This window comes from Physcomitrium patens, chromosome 5 (genome assembly GCF_059467195.1).
Source record: "Physcomitrium patens ecotype Gransden chromosome 5, ASM5946719v1, whole genome shotgun sequence".
In the NCBI taxonomy this organism is placed as follows: Eukaryota; Viridiplantae; Streptophyta; class Bryopsida; order Funariales; family Funariaceae; genus Physcomitrium; species Physcomitrium patens.
In genome coordinates, this window is record NC_143414.1 from 9,512,677 (window position 1) to 9,531,801 (window position 19,125).

The 19,125-nt window shown below is 38.9% G+C and overlaps 1 protein-coding gene across 4 annotated transcripts; it reads right to left on the reverse strand.

The window, feature by feature from the left end:
* Positions 1-861: 861 nt before the first annotated feature.
* On the reverse strand, positions 862-7,715 carry LOC112282494 (DUF21 domain-containing protein At2g14520). Of its 4 annotated transcripts, none has more exons than XM_090250432.1 (14): positions 7,541-7,715; positions 7,231-7,366; positions 5,810-6,552; positions 5,530-5,606; positions 5,181-5,264; positions 4,612-4,725; positions 4,234-4,320; positions 3,697-3,836; positions 3,194-3,281; positions 2,929-3,002; positions 2,524-2,711; positions 2,052-2,353; positions 1,727-1,773; positions 862-1,446 (listed from the first exon to the last, which is right to left on the reverse strand). In XM_090250432.1, the coding sequence occupies exons 3-14, from the start codon at positions 5,982-5,984 to the stop codon at positions 1,176-1,178; spliced, it is 1,647 nt and encodes a 548-aa protein (XP_090106558.1). In that variant the 5' UTR covers positions 5,985-6,552; positions 7,231-7,366; positions 7,541-7,715; the 3' UTR covers positions 862-1,175. The 4 variants fall into 4 exon arrangements, with proteins under 4 accessions (XP_090106558.1, XP_090106557.1, XP_073390442.1 ...); XM_090250431.1 differs by having other exon boundaries at positions 7,231-7,374; XM_073534341.2 differs by lacking the exon at positions 7,231-7,366 and having other exon boundaries at positions 2,052-2,347.
* Between the last annotated feature and the right edge of the window lie 11,410 nt (positions 7,716-19,125).

Sequence of the window (19,125 nt, forward strand, 5' to 3'; positions counted from 1 at the left end):
AGCATTATGATTGTCAAAATGTGTAGTTTAGAGGTGATGGAAATGTTCGAAGAAGGTGGGGTACACGATTCAGATCGATTCTCCGCTTCCGTGTTTACAGTAAATCATTCCAATTGTGAGGCGTTACAGACGCCACATTACAATGCCATGTGTTACTCTTCTAGTCTTGAAGACTGGGTCCGACAACCCTTGAAGACTGTACTGCAGTTCTGAGTACAAAAAAAGATAGTCTTTGGTTGAACGTCAACAAACGAAATTTGGTTCGGAAGAGTAATTTGGGTGAGGCCTGCCAACCACAAAGAGGTTTATGCAAACGCTGCACTCGGCTTAAGACGGTGTGAGATCTTACATCGTTAAAAGGTGGAGCTGCTGTATAAGCTTTCGCTCATCCTTTTCCATTTCTTGTGGAGGTCTTGTGTTAAGTCTTGAATCGGTGAAGATCCCTATTATTGCTGACTGATGCAACATGCATCTCCATCCACTAGAATCCTGACTTTCTGTTCTGCGTTTAATCTTGATTCTTGGTGCAAACAAGCATACCACTAAAAATGGAAACAGAGTTCCGTTAGTAAGATTGCATTCTACAATATTCGTAAGTAAGTCTGTTAGTTGAATAAGAAAACATAGAAAAAGGATTTTCAGTTCCAAAACCTGACTAGTTTGAGAATACTTTTTTGAGCCCAACGGGTTTCGGATACTAAAGTTTTCATCGAATGTTCTTAGCCACCGACTTGCCTTTGAAGATTCTTTCCAGTTGTACGTATATCTACGTAACAAACGGCTTTGACAAACTCTTATCACTATTGATACCTATCTCGTAAGTTTGAAGTACAAATAAACACTCGCTGAAGTTACCCAAAATTGAGGCCTGATAAATGTATTTGTTTCTTGCATGATAGAAAAAACATATTTACAACAGAACTCCACAAAAGATATTCCATGCCTACAACTCTGTCCTTTTCAATAGTAAGCGCACCACGGTTTGATTTCAGAGTGAACGAGCCCGGCATATAATAGATTAACAAGAACTTTGAACACCGCCTGACTAGATCCATCATAATATACACCTGTTATGAACGGAAAAAAAGAAGAGAACCAACCTAAAACCACTCTTCAAATATTCTGAGTCCTCAACCCCTCGAACTCCACTTGGATCAAGGGCAACAACTTACTTTCTAGGAATTCCTTGTAGACCACCGGCTTTCGGGTTTAAAATTTGGGGCCAAGGAAACTGAAAGCGGTGACAAAGACGGGGATGTCCAGGGAGAGACAGAATTGACAGGTGTTACATTGTGAGTATTAGGTGCAGAAGACGGGGGTGAAGCAGAAATATCTCGCAGAGTACTCTCAACTACAGGGGAGACCATGGATGAAATCGTAGGCGTTGTATCTGATAAAGGGGACGCAGGGCTTCTCCTTCCTGGTGATTGCATGTTGAACTTAATCCTGCAGGCGTACCAAATGAAAAGTTAGACTAAGACATAAATACCACTTCTCGCAAATTTCAGGCACCAGAACAGCAGTTCAGAACCATTTTCCTGACATGATGGAAACGAAATGCAAGAATTGGAATGTGTATAAACCTGCACCTCCAGTACTTGTTGATCTAACGAGGCTCCTACGTGAGCACAACGGTTTGAATTGAAGTGAAGATAAACATTGAAGCAATCTGAATTTAGAGACTGGACATATATAAAACCAGAGAGAGAGAGAGAGAGAAAGTTACGTGTTGTGTTGTTCTACGTACTCGTCCGTTTCGTCAAAAATCTCCTCCTGATAAATGAAATAAAATAAAATAAAATAAAATAAAAAACACTCAAGATGATGAGAGTCAAAACACACACACACACACACACACACACACACACACTGATTTAACAATGACCAACTCTTTGTTCTGAAAATTCCTCCGTCAAATCATGCCCTCTAGATAAAGGTGATGTTTTAGATTATCGAAAACACAATAATGACATGAATGTGACGAACAAGTTGATGCATGGCGAGGAATTGGAAGAACTCCCACTAAGGAATTAGCCTGAGCAATGCCTTACCTGTAAGAGTTCTTCAATCAGGTCCTCCATAGTAATGATACCCACAACCTCCTCATCGTTTGCATAGCTTGGCAAAGATCCATCACGAATTTCTAAAACATCTCGATCCACAGAGCTAGCCCATTTCTTAGACTGCCGCTGTGGTAGAAGCTGACCCCGAGTAGCTTCGTCATTCAATTTGATGACGGGCGGTGGAATCGAAGTTAAAGATTGTATTCTCACGTTATTCCCCAAATCGTTCTCCCGAACTTCTTCAGGTATCTCAATTCTGGACTCAAGGTTTTGAGATCCCAAACCTGAATCTGGAGAACATGTTGGAACCACTTTAATTCTATTTTTTGAAATTAAAATCTGAAGCATACCAGGTCTAAACAGGAATGACGTTCCAAATACTATCAGAGCAAAGTTTTTCATTTCGGGGATGCACTTAACATGCGCTTCGCCTACACTGACGCAACAAAGAAGCGCTTACATCGAGATGACGTAGTATCACGTATCGATTTTGAATTGCGTAGAGTTCTGGGATGCCTGTTACTCTGTTGCCTGCCTTGTGAAAGTGACTCGGTCTTCTCCCTGTTGTACCTAACAACTGCTGCCATGTGACTATGACCCTTCTGAAATTCGTTTAGAATGTCGTACAATGGTACGCCCTCCGCAATCCTGAAATGTTAACAAATCAAAGACATCATTTTAGACATATGATCCCATTGCTAGAAGCATCTATAGACCCTGATCATGAGGGAATAAAACATACACCGAGCCGAAGTCTCATTAACTAAAAAATTAGGCCATCAGTTAGGTCGCATTCTAACTTCTGAAAGTGCCGCAACGAATACACGATCCGTGGCGGAAAATAACCAGAGAACCTTTCAATTACCTCGGAATTTTCCGGATTGTGCAACTTCGCACTGGAGTCTCGTCCTGAGGAGGTAGTGTCAACAAGTTCTTCACCTACACATAAAAATTCGGGTGATTATCATTTGGAGCGTAGTTCAAAAGTAAACGTCAGCAATGCTGCACAGTAGCTGCAAAAAAATCAAGGCACAAACGTCCCTTTAACTCTATGACTATTACAGTAGAAAAGTGAAATTCCACTACTTAAGTATGATGTCAACGACATGGTGCCGAGGAATTTTACGCACAAGTAGTAAACCAATAATGTTATTCTTATCTCCAGCATATACAGGTATTCTACTGTGCCCTTTGGCCATAATGGTCTTCATTGTTTCCCTGCACTACCATAAAGCACATGTCAAGAATAACTTTACAAATACCAAAAAACCATACAATTAAAATTTCCAACGCACAATCTAAATCACAAACGCTTACTCCGTAAAGGATAGTAACCATAAGTTCAAGATGTGAAATATTCCTAATTCTTGAAACTAAAACGTAATTATGGCGAAGAACTGGTGAAGTATAGAGGACTCGGTTCACTTCTTGAATCCTGATCTTGAAGTAACTAAGAAAGTTGAGGAGATTTTCATTTTATTTTTATATTATATTATTGACAAGGCAGAGGTTATCCCTGCGGAAGTTCTATGACATGGTTGTGGTTTTTCAGCTGGGATTTGAACTGCCAACCACTTTGGTGCTAATTTGCATACTTTGGTGGAAGTTAAAAACTAGAATGACCGTGACTCACATATCAAGTTTGTCATCGACATTCAATGCAAAAACATCCTTGATCGGAGTCATCGAGTGCTTAGCGGTCTTCTCGGTCAACTCCAGAGCTCCACCAATAATTAATGTTTCGTCACGGGTCAACTCTCCACCTCTACCAGCCTGAATAATCAACGCCCAAATGACATTCCACTAATGAATTTTTGTATGACCTAAAGACTTGCTGAGCAGAAAATTATTCTCTCTGAGAGGGACGACACAACTTTGAATGGACGAATCCCATTTCTATTCATAGCTCCTTTACATTTGATTGGGAATGCCATGACTGTAACCCTCGATCACACTCCAAATGAAGAGAGATCCCATCGCATTATTCTGGAGTTTCAGTCATTACACATGACATAGTGGAAAGAGACTACGTGAACGACCAACACAATTCCGTGATTTATTTTTCGCTAAGGATCAGCAGATCGAGAAAAAGAATCTTGTTTTCAAAGAAGTGGTTCCCCTAACCATATCAGCCCACTTCTGTAAAAAAATAATACAAAAATCAGGGTACCTCATCACCATGAAAATCCACGAGGGTCTTCAACTCAGAGCGCCGAAATAGAGACCCATGCTTTTTCCCAAGGATTGCATCTAGTAGCTGCACGACCAACAGAAATTGTAAGTACGTTTGATATCAAGAAAGCTACTGGTCAGACTTGCGTTGATGAGGTCTACCTTTGAGGAAAAAAATCTGCATCTCGATCCACTCTTTAAAATTCAGCCCAGTGAATGCCTGGTACATTGCACAACGATGTGAACGAAACTTAAGGTGTAACTACAAATCTCCATAAAACCCTTGACTTTGTCATGGCTGAGTTCTTTCAGCCAACGTGCTGGAAGCCTACAACCCAACAGGTTGTCGAGTACGGATAATTTGGGAATAGCCCACCTTGCTGATTGGATATGCGATTGGGAAGAAAACTACAAGAAGTAATCGAACAATTGGTGACGCTGCAGCTCCAACAGCTAATCCGTATCGTGAGCAAACTGCTTGGGGTATGATCTGCACTCAGCTACAACTCGTTAACACAACAACCATGTATTGATCACAACGGGCCCACCATGTAACTGCAATGTCACATACATCATAATTGTTTCCTGATTCAATCGTCCAGTGCCCACCTTATCAATTTTACATTTTTATTTTATTATTTTGTTGTTAAGAGATACTCCCTGTACTACAACCTGATAAATTATTCGCGATTTTATTTGTTTACAGGGTTCAGTGTACATGCTCCGACGTCAAGCAGTTGTAACAAGTTTCAAGGAAGGATTACTCATGGATGACACGTAACAAACCCAGCTTGGTTGATAATGTGAAAAAATAGATTTTCACGTTAAGATCCAAGAAGAAGCACAAGGATTAACTTTGTGGCCTTAGTCTTCTTAGGTCCAACACATTCAAGGCAGCTGCCCGAGACACTTCTTTACAGCCTGGGGAAATTAAAGGAGGTCTACCTCGCCGAATAAAAGAATCAAGGTTACAGAAATGAGGATAGCCCCCACCGCCGGGACCAACGAATCGAGGAAAATTGGGAGTGCCTGCAAACATCCAAGTTTTCAAAGACTGTTCAACAAAAGTTATCTCCATTCTAACCAGAACCTTTATGCACACATTCAATCTACACGAGATGATTGATATCCCACAACGCCCACATGTCTGATCACAATTTGATAACCCATAATCAAGTGACTACAGACTTCTATCGGAAGAAGCAAAATGCAATCTTCAGAACAAATGTGGACATTGCATTCAATAATAAGCTGGAGAGGCTATTTTTGAGAAGCTACGACACTTTAAACGCACCTCCATGGCCAGCGCATTTCCAATCAAAAGAGTGCAAAGCAGTAGATGCTGTCTTCTGACCACTGGAAGAATTTTACCTGAAGATAGAATCCAAAAAGATATTCAAAGTAGCGTCGATAAAATAATAAAAGAAAAGAAAAGAAAAGAAAAACAAGGCATCTATATCAAAAATACGATGAATATCCTCGTTGAAATTCACAAACAATGCAATCTTGTGCAAATCTGATCGTCAAGCTTGCAAGAAACATGTAAGCCGGTCGTAGACTTTCATGAAGCATACCGGCATGTTTCTGGTCAGCGGGCTTTCCAGACTTCTGAAGAACCTCAAGATCAACCAGGCTGAGCGACATCAGACCTAAAGTGAGACCAGACATCAAGCCAGCAAACAATACAAGTCCGATTATAATTAAAATGTATATATAGAACATCAGTGTTCCCGGCGCTTCGTGTGCCATCTTCCTGTTTAGGTCCTTTCTTGATCCTTCACTTGAAAAAACGCTCTAAGGAAAAAAAAGCTGGATTTCTTCTACTCACTCCAGCTGCTCGAAGTACTGAACAGAACTTTGCAGCGAAATATAAATAGTGAAGTCCAGATACCAGCGAATTATAATTTTGGTAAGATCTACGAGGGTATTAACACTTTTCCTGATGCTGGAGCTGTCTGGTATCAAACCCACATCAAATAAACCCTCATTTCCTTAATTACCCTCTAAAAAAATCTGATACAAAGAGAGAAACCGTTTAGAACCAGGATTCATCTTCAGAAGAGTCAGTACACGGAATATTTCCATCACTCTGTCCCCAAGGTAAGTCGACATTTGGGTTTAATTTAAAGTCTGGCTCGTCCACCTTGAATGCTAGGCGAGATCAATAGCCCTTCGCTTCAAAAATGACCCAAAGATTATGTAAATGCAGCATCACAACAAAAGAACTGCGCCAAACAGGGCACCGTCAACCAAAAACCACCATCTGTTCTAACATCTCAAGATGTCGTCGAGGTAAGACTCGATTGTTCCTCAAGTCCTGCGATTGCAACATACAACAAGAATTTAGAATGAACAATCCTAGGCGTATTCCTCCCACAAAAAATCAAACTCCAAAGCATCGCTCGAGGTCAACAAACGATAACACTTCGGCAACCCACCCATGGAATTCACGCCAGAAAAACTTAGTAAATAATAATTGTAATAATGACAAAAACAACACATAGATAGATAGATATTCGTCTACAGTTAAAAAACCCCGCTGAGTTCTAAATCCATCAGAAACAAGAGAATATGCAAAATAGTTGTTTAATAAAGGAAAGGATACAAAAGATACTCATCAAAAAATTCCGAAAAGGTAGACACCAGCACGATTACCGAATGTGCAGCACAGTGTCCCCCACATGAACAATTCAGTATTCGAAGACAATTACCACCACTCCACAAACCAGACGAAACCAAACACGACAGGTTCCCCGATTCTGTCATCGTAAGCCTGGGCAGCATTGCCCCACAAAGCTCTAGAAAACGTGCTAAATAAACCTACAGCATCCTGAAAGTTGCAAGTTACACAGCCAAAGTAACCAAAGTAACCAAAGTAACCAGAGTAACCAGAGTCGAAGTCGATAACAACAAACTTTCTACAGTGCAACCCAATCGATCACTTCCACACCAACTTCAGGCTCTTTGGACCACTAAACAACTCCTACCCCATTACCTCCAAAAATACAATCGATCGCCGCACCTCCTTCGCAATTCTCAAACCAAGCACGCACCACAGTGGACACGCCGCGGGCTTTATCCAAGTGAAGTGTCCCGAAATTCCACAACAACAACACACCAAAGCCTGTATCCTAAACCACTTCGCATGGAACCAGGAGAAGTTGTCGTCAAATTTCGAATTCCAGACTAACACACAACGCTGTTCAGAAACCTACTTGCAAAAGCGACACTACACATGCAGAGGAGTCGAAGTGCACTCTGGGAGTGCGGAGTGCCGTAGTTGTGCATAAAGAGACATGACGTACCAGTTTAAGGCCAGGACTGGAAACGAGTTAAAAAAGAAGTTGTGAAAAAACAGCGCAACTCGTCAGCTCACGAAGAGTGCTGCCGAGTTTAATGTTCAATCGCAACGGGCTGCCGTGAGATGGTGGCGGACTCGGCTCTGAAAGGCGTGCAGAATGTTCGTGAGTTGATGCAAAAACAGTGCGAGTTCAGAAAGACACAGAAGTGAAAGAGAGGAAAAGAGGAGAAGGCGGCGAGGTATAATTCATCCATTCCTGGGAACTACATTCATTCGTTGACGACCCATTCATCTCAGTACTCTCTTTGCCACGGGTACCCATCACCGTGGTAGTGGGTCCCTGGTCTACATTCAGCGAATGCACATGGACGCCGTGACCACGGCGTTAGGGCCATGCTGACTGTTCCTCATTATTCCACTTTCGCCACGCACAGTCTTCTCTGGCAATAGGCCCCACATTCTTTTCACCGTGATCTGAGTCCCTGCCATAGCAAGGAATGTGGGGATTCTCCCAGGATTCTCCACCTGGGGAATGGCCCCTATGGCAGCTCTGAGGTAGAAAGAATGTGGATTCAGGAATGCTAACCTCACATCAAATGACTTAACAATTTCCACATTTTGCACCACATTGTACTTTCAAAGGTAGCCATGCCAATGTTTGCTTTTTTCTCACAATTGTGTGATGTTCTTTGCAAGCGCCTTACCACATCAACACAAATTGGCTTTTGGGAAAAAAAATATATATGTATTTTTCTTCTTTTTGTGGATATGTATGTTGAGTCACAAGTGTGTGGTGCAAGAGTGAGGTTGTGCTCATTTGCACATGGTCTTGCATGTCTTTGCGTGGAAGTGTGGTTGTGTGGTGTGGAAAAATTCCTTTGCTTTTGCTTTTCTATTGTTATCTTTATGTCTTTTTTTTCATTTTTTTTCATTTTTTTTTTTTCCTTTTATCTTTTTTTTTCTTGTAACTGTGAATTGGAGACAACAGATCATGCATCAATTGTCATTGTGCACAGCACAAGGGAGTAAAAGGAATTTGTGTGTGTGTGGGGTGGGTGCCAGAGTGGTGGTATATGGGTATTTAGAAGTTATTGTTTGCAGGGAGCTTTCTCTTGTTTTGGTTTTTCTTCTTCTCTTGGTTCACAAAATAGTGCATGACATCTTCAAATTTAATTCATATATATATATATATATATAGATAGGAATGTTAAATAGAACCATGCTTTTAGTAAATAGATCCACCCTTGATGAAGAATATGGTAATTATAATGAATGTGGTTGGTTTTTATTGATTGCAAATCCAGTAATGGGAAAAAGAATTTAGAAATCATTATTTTTACAAGAAAAAAAGAAAAAAAGAAAATCGAAGTTGAAAGAATTGCAAGAATTTGGGATTCTGATATTTAAGAATGTTTAGAAGTGCTACAAGTGAGGTGACTGTGACACATGTGAAATAATCATATCATTCGACTTTCTCTTAAAGGATTTTTTTTTTTTTTTTTTTTTTATACATTGGATTCTTATATTTAGTATGTTTTATGGAACAGTCATGACTAGAGCCATGCATTGATTGCTTTTGAATTCTTAGGTTTAGAAAATTGTAGAATGTTAAAGATGACATCAGTAGAAGCCTATTCATCCGTCCACTCTGGGACGGAGTTGATGCTTCATGATGTGCACTTGTACCACACCTACTTGAGGATTAACTTAAGAAATTCATGAAAATCGTAAAGAATGTCATTTTCAAATCCCTTGATTTCTGCAAAAGTGACCAAAGAGAATATGAATTAGAAAGTTTAATTTTAGACTTTTATATACTTTGTTCACTATTACAGTACCCACATTTCACAGTTTGAAAATATCATTATGATCTTGTCATTGTGGGTTAAAGCTCTATATAGTATTCTAGATGCTACAAGAGTTTTATATTCGTACTGTTTGCATAAAATAGTTGAACATGCAATGCTCCATTAGTCTCCATCCCTAAACATCACACCGGATTTAATGAAATAAGTTACATTTTTTATTTATATTTTTATTGCAAGGCACTGGCAAGCTCCAGCCTATGCAGCAACAGGACAGGACAAACAAATAAACAAAGTGGGGGGGGGGGTAGAGAAGGACAGTACGTGGCAGGCACTGCCTCCAATTCTCTTCCACAGATGCAGATCTCCGTACAAAACAGGTGTAAGTGTAGGGATTGTAAAATCTCTGAAGGACAGGCTGTCTAGTGCTAACAAGTGGAGCAATATTGTCCCATTCACCAGTCTACTTAACTCGCTGGTGACTCTATGCCTTCAGAATATCAATGTTTCTGCCACGTAGGCAGCGGAGATATGTTATCTTACATATCCTGACAATCATGGCCATCACCACAGATAGCCCCGCATTCCACACCCAAAACAGACATTGTAGGACAGAAATGCTCCTTGCAAACCCCATTCGAAGCCAGGAATCCCTGTGTACACTTCGGAATGTTTCTGATTATACAGAAGCCTTGAAATGCTGGATGCTGATAGACATTGGGGGGATGATACTGGAATTGTCAATGATTTTGGGTTAAAACAGAGAATTGGATATTGACTTGTAAGATGCATAAGCAAGCCCTCTCATTGGCCAAAGAGGTACATGCATTTGAGATGAAGTCTTCATGGAGTTTATTTATTTATTTATTTTTCTTTTGACATCACTAGAGTAATCTTGGTTCCTTAGGGGCACTTTTTATATTTAGTAACCCACTTAAAAAGATCATGGCTCTGTTGAGAATGTTTAGAAAGACACAAGAGTAATAGTAAGTCATACACATACTCAAGAGTAGTAGTAAGACATACACACAAGAGGGTTTCTAAGGAGAAAGAGCTTCACACATAAAAATCTATTGATCTGGTTGTGTCTCGTATACAAGAAGAGAAAAAGGGAGAGGATAAACAATACTTCTCCACTAGACTCTAAATACTCTACCTTTTGTATTTACTGTACTCTATAGTAAATATTATAGAGAGCGTTGGCTACATTTAATGATCTCAACACTCCTCCTCGCTCATCATAATATTTACATAATATAAAATTTTTATAGAATTATGATCTATACTTTTTTGTGATCTTGCAAGATCAACAATTGTTGCCTCATTAAAACCTTATCTAAGAAAACCTTATTGTATTTAAGGACAAAACCATAGATGAAGGAAAAAGAGTACAACATCATTTTCCTTAATTATTTAAAGAGCTTATTAACTTTTTTATTCAAGAAAAGCAAGTCGCTGCATATCAATGCCATAAGTAAGTCGACGATGGTTGCGCAATGGAAGAGCTTTAGTGAAGAGACTAACAAGGTTATTTGTAGAATCAATTTTCTTAATTATAAGTGCTTGATCAGTAATCAAGTCAAAGATATAACTAAAATGCTTTGGATCAATATGCTTTGTCTTGTTGCCTTTAATGAAACCAACTTGCATCTATACAATACAAGTATTGTTATCTTCATACAAGATAGTTAGAGAATCATCATATGAAAATCCACATGTTGTTTGAATGAATTTATCAATTGATCGCAACCAAATACATTCTCAAGATGCTTCATGTAAGGCAATAATTTTTACATAGTTAGATCAAGTTGCAGTTATTGTTTGTTTCACTGATTTCTATGATATTGCAGCTCCATGTCTTAAAAATACATATCTTCTTTGAAATTTATCTGTTGCAGTATCAGATTTATATCCTACATCAGAATGTCCAACTAATTCTGGATCTGCGGATTGTGTGTAGTATAATCCCAAGTCTTCAGTACCTTTTAAATAAAGTAATAAATATTTGATGCCATTCCAATGTCGTAGTGTTGGACGTGCACTATGTCTTGCAAAAAGACTAACTGCAAATGCAATATTAGATCTTGTAGTTGTAGCTAATGTCAAGAACAAGAACTTGATGAAAAAACAATCCAGACAAGTGAGCCTTCACTCAAAGAAAGGTAACAAAATATAAATAAATAAGTATGTATATTAAAAGAGAAACTAGAATGACTATTGCCAAAAGACAAGAAAACTAGAGACCCTTGAAACTAGACTAGAAACAAGAAAGAAGTTGATAAGAGTGAAGAAGCCTTCACTCTTGTCTCTATATATACTATCTAATTAAAGGCTACATGGCGACGTTCTATAGGACCTCCAATATGTGTTGACTTTGTAGGACACATGCCTTGACTTACAAGGCAAGTTTTTCTACGTGTGGGCGACATAGTTAGCTTGATCTTCAAGCTAACAACATGTGTGGCACATGGCCAACTTGTTGACCACGTTTCTAATCCAAAAAGTCAATTAAAGACACCTATGAAGTCAAAGCAGCGTCTATGAAGCTTCTAGGAAGCTTCGATATTAAATACTGTAGAATTAATTTACTTTTACATACTTTTATTTATTTCTACCTATTTGTATATGTAATTACTAGCTTATATGATTATGTCCATGACATTACCCCCCTTTCTAGGGACGAGTTCCATGAAGAGCGGTCATCATATGTTGAAGAATTCTATGATGCGACGAATTATATTTGCCACATATTCTGATCTTTGTTCTCTTCGAAGATGATTGATAGGGCCTCTCAACCATCGGTAGTGTCCCATACCAGGGTGGGAAGACCACCCAGTTATTTGATCATTGTTGAGGCCTTCATAACTCCCTTCGAATAGAACATTTGGAACACCATCAGGAATTGTTCCTACCTCTAGCAAAATCACCAAACATTGAGAGTCCCTTCCCAAATCGTGATACCAAATGCGTTGTATCTCGCCATCTATTCGAGAAAGAACATGTCGTTCTTGAAGATCTTCATCTCGATTGCGTCGTCTTGAAGGTTGTGACAATCATAATGTCTCGTCCGACAGGTCAACAAATGGATGCTCTTGAGTCGAATCCATTAGTTGTTGGTTCTCCATTTCCTGAACGTCACAACTACAAAGAAGCTACGAACAAGGATTGAAAGTAGAATGTTATCTTGACTAGATGTTGTTTCTTTTATAAAGAAGATTTTTATCTTGATTTTGATAGATGTCATCGATAAAAAGCCTCCACCGCCTTTGCTGTATTTGCAAGATTCTTTATTGGCTCCCATGTATGTTCACTAATACCATATCCGCGCCAATAGACAAGATATTTCAATTTATTTTGGCGTCGCCTTGAATCTAATTTTTCTTCTACTTCAAACTCTTCATTATTGTCTACTTCTATAGGAGGAGCTGGAGCTTGTTGTCTTCTTGGTATGTCCACTGTCTTGTATGGTTCAAGAAGAGACACGTGGAATGCTAGATGGATTTTCATTGACTCCGGTAGATGTAAACGATATGCAACTGGATTAATTTGTGTAGAAATAGAAAATGGTCCTAGCCTTCGATAGTCCAACTTCTTACAAGGACGAGTAGTCTTGATATTATGACAAAGTAGCCATACCTTATCACCCAAGAAGAATGGTGGTTGTTCCTTTCGATAGACATCCGCATTGACCTTTTTTTCTTCTATAGTCTCTTTTAACTACGCCTTCATTGTTGCATGTAGCTCTAATAAATGAATCGCCAAATCTTTCACAGCACAATTATCAAATTTTGAAAAGTCAAAAGTATCAAGTCATGGATGATAACCATAATTAGCAAAGAAAGATGTTTGTTTTGTAGAAGAATGTACCATGTTATTGTAAGCAAACTCTGCCAATGGCAAAAAAGTTGTCCAATCATCTTGTTGGTAGTTAATGGTACATCTTAAATATTGCTCCAAAACTTGATTAACACACTGTCATATTACGTGCTTTCCTGCTCGAGAACGCGCCGGGCGTTGTCGTGTTGTAACACGAGTATACTGTGAAAATATAAAGGAAGAGGACTTTTATTAATGTTCAGTTACCTTAAATATTGGGAGCAACGACCAATTCCAGTGCAAATACTGAGAGGCTAGGTTCAGTCACCCCGTTACAGTCAGCCGGGGCTTACTGAAATGCTCCGTTCGATTCCAATAACGGGAGTCAGCAGAAAGGAAAAGGACCAATTCAACGACGGGTGAGCCTGGTTCGAAGAGTCAATTGGATCTAATTTCAAGACATCCAATCCAGTTCCTCTTACCCAATATGAGACCTGAATTGGTCGGGCAGCCCAATGCAGTCCAATTGCGGGAACATCCAAGTCTTACTACGGGCCTCAGCTAATCTGACGCGAAGGACTAATTTGGTCCAATTACGGGAACATCCGGGTCTTACTACTGGACTCTTAGCCAATATGAGACCTGAATTGGTCGGACGACTCAACGTGGTTCCGATTACGGGGTTTCGATTCTGTTTCAAGCTGTCCTGTTCTCTGTGTCATTTCAGGGAACGTTGTTTTTCGATAAAAGGATCTCTTTGTCACGGCCATAATCATGTAAGCTAATAATTACATATAGAAATAGGTAGAAGTAAGTAAAAGTAGATAAAAGTAAGTTAATTCTATAATATTTAATATAGAAGCTTCCTAGAAACTTCCTAGACACTACTTTGACTTCATAGGTGTCTTTAATTGACTTTTTGGATTAGAAACGTGGTCAACAAGTTGGCCATGTGCCACACATGTTGTTAGCTTGAAGATCAAGCTAAATATGTGGCCCACATGTAGAAAAACTTGCCTTGTAAGTCAAGGCATGTGTCCTACAAAGTCAACACATATTGGAGGTCCTATAGAACGTCGCCACATAGCCCCTAGTTAGATAGTATATATAGAGACAAGAATGAAGGCTTCTTCACTCTTGTCAACTCCTTTCTTGCTTCTAGTCCAGGTTCAAGAGTCTTTAGTTTCTTGTCTTGTGGCAATAGCCATTCCAGTTTCCTTTTAATATACCTACTTGTTTATATTTTGATTTATTATATCGAGATAGCCTTTTGGTGTATATTTTCCCTCATTGAGTCTTTGTCCTTGACAGATTGACAAGAGTACACTTACAATATCAGAGCTTTATTTTTTCTTGAGTAAGAGTGGATTACCCCTTTCTCTTGACAAGACATAAGCGTATTAGAAGTTTGCGGATTACCCACTTCTAAATTGATATTTTTCTTAGTATCTTCTTTGTTATCAAGTCTTTCTTTTCTTTTGTCTTGAGCAATATCAAACAAAATTTTCTTCTTAGTGTCATTATGGCAGAGCTTGTTGAAATGAAGAGTGCAATGGCACAAATGCAAGAGCAAATGAGGGAGTTAATGCTTGCGATGCATCAACTCAATTCACCAACACAGGAAAGAACAAGAATAGCAAAAAGTGGAGATATAGAGATGATCGGAGCTGCTTCAACATCTACAACAAATCACGTTCCTTCTCCAATTGTACAACACCCTATAAGCACTAGAGAACCAAGAATTGCCTTACCTGAGAAATTTGATGGTACGAGATCTAAGTTTCGAGGGTTCATCAATCAAGTACAATTGGCAATTGAACTTCAACCGCAAAGCTATCCAACTCCAGGATCACAAGTCAGGTTTATTGGCACTCTACTTTCTGGTTCTGCATTATCGTGGTTTTCGTCTTTTCTTGAACAACGAAATCTAATATTGGATAATTTGGAAGCTTTTTTGGTGGAGTTTCGATCCATGTATGGTGAACACGATGCAACTCGTGTTGCAACAAATAAGATCCGAATTCTGCAACAAGGAAATTGCTCAGTAACAATATATGCTTCACAATTTCGACAACTTGCAATTGACATCAAGTGAGATGATGCTGCACTCATCAATCAATTTCTTTATGGATTGCAATACGAAGTAAAGAAATTGATGCTCAACTTACCTGATCCTCAAACTTTGAGTCAAGCAATCGATTTTGCGATAAAATGTGATAATCGACTTTTTGAATTTCGATCCGAGAATCATTCAAGGGAACCTCAACGTTATTACTCAATAGCAACATCAACATCTTTGTCAAACGTACATTTGAAAGTAGAAGACATGTAAATTGACGCGGTACGTTTTAAACCTCTAACTGAGCAAGAAAAGATTCGTCGTCGTCAAGAAGGATTATGTTTATATTGCGGAGAACCTAAGCACACTGCTCAACATTGTCTAAAGAAACGACGCAACTATAAAATGAGGGGTACGACGGTCAAAGAAGACAACATGTCAGAAAACGGATTCGTCCAGCTACAATAGGGACCGTGCAGCTGGAAGCTTGTACAATTCCTAATGAAGGTCCTATCCTCTCCTCAGAACCCTCTCCTTGTTTTATAAAAGACTTATATTTAGGACCTAAGAATTACAAAGCCTCTGCTTTATTAGATTCGAGAGCCTCAGCATGTTTTTTAGATGAACAATTTTTTAAAAGTCGTAAAATATCCTTTGTATAGAAACCTAAACCAGTACATGTAGAAGTCATAGATGGTCGTCCCTTGTCTTCTGGAGATATCACTCATGAAACTCATCCTATAAAAGTAAAAATAGATGGTCATGATAGCTACATAGCTTTTAACATAATTAAATCCCCGTCCAATCCAGTTATTTTAGGTTTATCCTGGCTAGAAAAATATAACCCTCGAATAGATTGGAATTCACGTAAACTTGACTTTTCCCAGAGCGTGATTAATAGTTCTACTAACCAAGTAAAAAATTATTAGTCTAGTATAGTAAAACCCGTACTGATAGGTGCAAAAGCATTTATACACGCAGCAAAAGAAGGATCAACTTTTGCTATTTATGCTGCACCTATTTCTGAAAACGTAAAGACTTCAAGTGGCATTCCAAGTCAATATCAAGAGTATCAAGACGTTTTTGAAAAAAAGAATGCAGATATTCTTCCTGAGCATCACCCATATGATTGTTCAATCGACCTTAAGGAAGGAACTCAGCCACCATTTGGACCAATTTACAGTTTATCGCAAGATGAGATGGCTGAACTCAAGACATATATTGACGAGAATTTAGCAAAGAATTTCATACGCCATTCAAAATCTCCAGCAGGAGCTCCAATTCTATTCGTAAAGAAAAAAGATGGATCTTTACGAATGTGTGTTGATTATCGAGGACTCAACAAGATCACAATCAAGAACAAGTATCCATTACCTTTGATATCAGGACTCCTTGACCAGTTGAATCAAGCTAAGATCTATACAAAAAAAGATCTAAGAGGAGCATATAATCTAGTACTAATCAAAGAAGGAGATGAATGGAAGACTGCGTTTCGAACCAGGTATGGACATTTCGAATATAATGTCATGCCCTTTGGACTCACGAATGCACCAGCTGCTTTTCAACATCTCATGAATGATGTATTTCATGAATTCTTAGACAATTTTATCGTCTGCTGTCTAGACGATATCCTGATCTATTCTAAGAATGTCGAAGAACATGAAATACATGTTCGTCAAGTATTACAAAAACTTAGAGATGCAGGATTGTACGCCAAGATGGAAAAGTGTGTATTTCATACTACTCAAGTTGACTTTTTAGGATACATCATTTCAAATGATGGTCTCATGATGGATTCTAAGAAAGTCCAAACAATCATGGATTGGAAGATTCCAAAGACAGTAAGAGATGTCCAATGTTTCTTGGGATTTGCCAATTACTATCGGATCTTCATCAAAGATTTCTCACGAGTTGCAGCTCCACTTACACGCTTGACTAGTAAAGATAAATTCCAATGGAATCAAGAAGCGGAAGCAGCATTTGAAGCCTTGAAGACATCGTTTGTCTCTGCACCAGTCTTATATCGTGTTGACTTTTCTAAGGCATTTTTTATGGAAACAGATGCATCAGATTTTGCCTTGGGTGCAGTTTTATCACAAATGGGAACAGATGACAAACTTCATCCGATAGCTTTTCATTCAAGAAAATTCTCAACAGCCGAGATCAATTATGAGATCCACGATAAAGAACTTCTTGCGATCGTGGATTCCTTTCAAGAATGGCGTCATTATCTAGAAGGCGCTTCTAGTCCAGTCACTGTGTATACAGATCACAAGAACCTCGAGTATTTCATGTCAACGCGCGTGTTGAATCGTCGTCAAGCTCGTTGGAGTATGTCTTTGTCAAGATTCGAGTTCATTATCACTTATCGGCCAGGAAAACAACAAGGTTTGTCCGATGCCCTATCTAGACGTTCTTATTTTGTACCAAAAGAAGGAGATGCAGCTTTTGAGCAACAAAGAACGGTCCTCTTGAAACCGGAGCAATTTCATCTCCGAGCAATGAAATCAACATTGACTGTTGATTCAACTTTTCTCAAGCAAATCCAGTCCAGTATGTCCTCAGACCCTCTTGTTCATGATATCGAGAATAATTCTTCGAAGTCTCATGATCCTTCTAAGTTCGAGTTCAAGAATAATCTATTATATTTTGAAGGACGCCTATATGTTCCAGAAGGAGAAGCACGTTTACGTGTTCTTCAAGCACGTCATGACTTTCCAGCAGTAGGGCACTTTGGATATAATAAGACTTTGGAACTCATATCAAGAGATTTTTGGTGGCCACAAATGTGGAAGTCAGTCAAAGACTTTGTACAATCATGTGATATTTGTTCAAGATCAAAAATTCCTCGTCATCGACCTTACGGACTTCTTCAGCCATTACCTATACTAGAACAACCATGGTCTTTTGTTTCTATGGATTTCATCACAGATCTTCCAAGCTCAAGATCTTATGATTCTATATTTGTGATAGTAGATCGTTTCACCAAGATGGCACATTTTGTCTATCACAGGTGAAGAAACAGCTAAGCTTTTAATTGATAATATCTATTGCTATCATGGATTACCTAAAGATATCATATCGGATAGGGGAACTCAATTTGTGTCAAGATTTTGGAGGACCCTTTTCAAGATTTTAAAAGTGGACATAAAGCTATCTTCGGCTTTCCATCCTCAAACTGATGGACAAACAGAGCGCGTAAACCAAGTCTTCGAGCAATATTTAAGGTGTACTATCAACTACCAACAAGATGATTGGACAACCCTTCTGCCATTGGCAGAGTTTGCTTATAATAATACGGTACATTCTTCCACGCAACAAACACCTTTCTTTGCCAATTATGGCTATCATCCACGACTTGATACTTTTGATTTTTCAAAAGTTGATAATCCTGCAGCAGAAGATATGGCAAATCGGTTGTCAGAGTTACATGCAATAATGAAGATGCAATTGAAGGAAGCTCTAGAACGACAAAAGATAAACGTAGATCTATATCGTAAGGAGCAACCACAAATCAACGTGGGTGATAAGGTATGGCTACTTTGTCGCAATATCAAGACTACTCGACCTTGTGACAAGTTGGACTATCGTAGGCTTGGCCCCTTTTCTGTTTCTGAAAAAATCAACCCAGTTGCATATCGGTTACATCTACCGGAGTCAATGAAGATCCATCCTGTATTCCACGTGTCTCTTCTTGAACTATATAAGACAGTGGATATACAAGGAAGAAGACAAATGCCACCGCCTCCTATAGAAGTAGATAATAATGAAGAATTTGAGGTGGAAGAGATATTAGACTCAAGGCGGTGCCAAAATAAGCTGGAATATCTTATTCATTGTCACGGATATGATATTAGTGAACGCACATGTGAGCCATCCAGGAATCTAAGAAATGCATCAGTTAAAGTC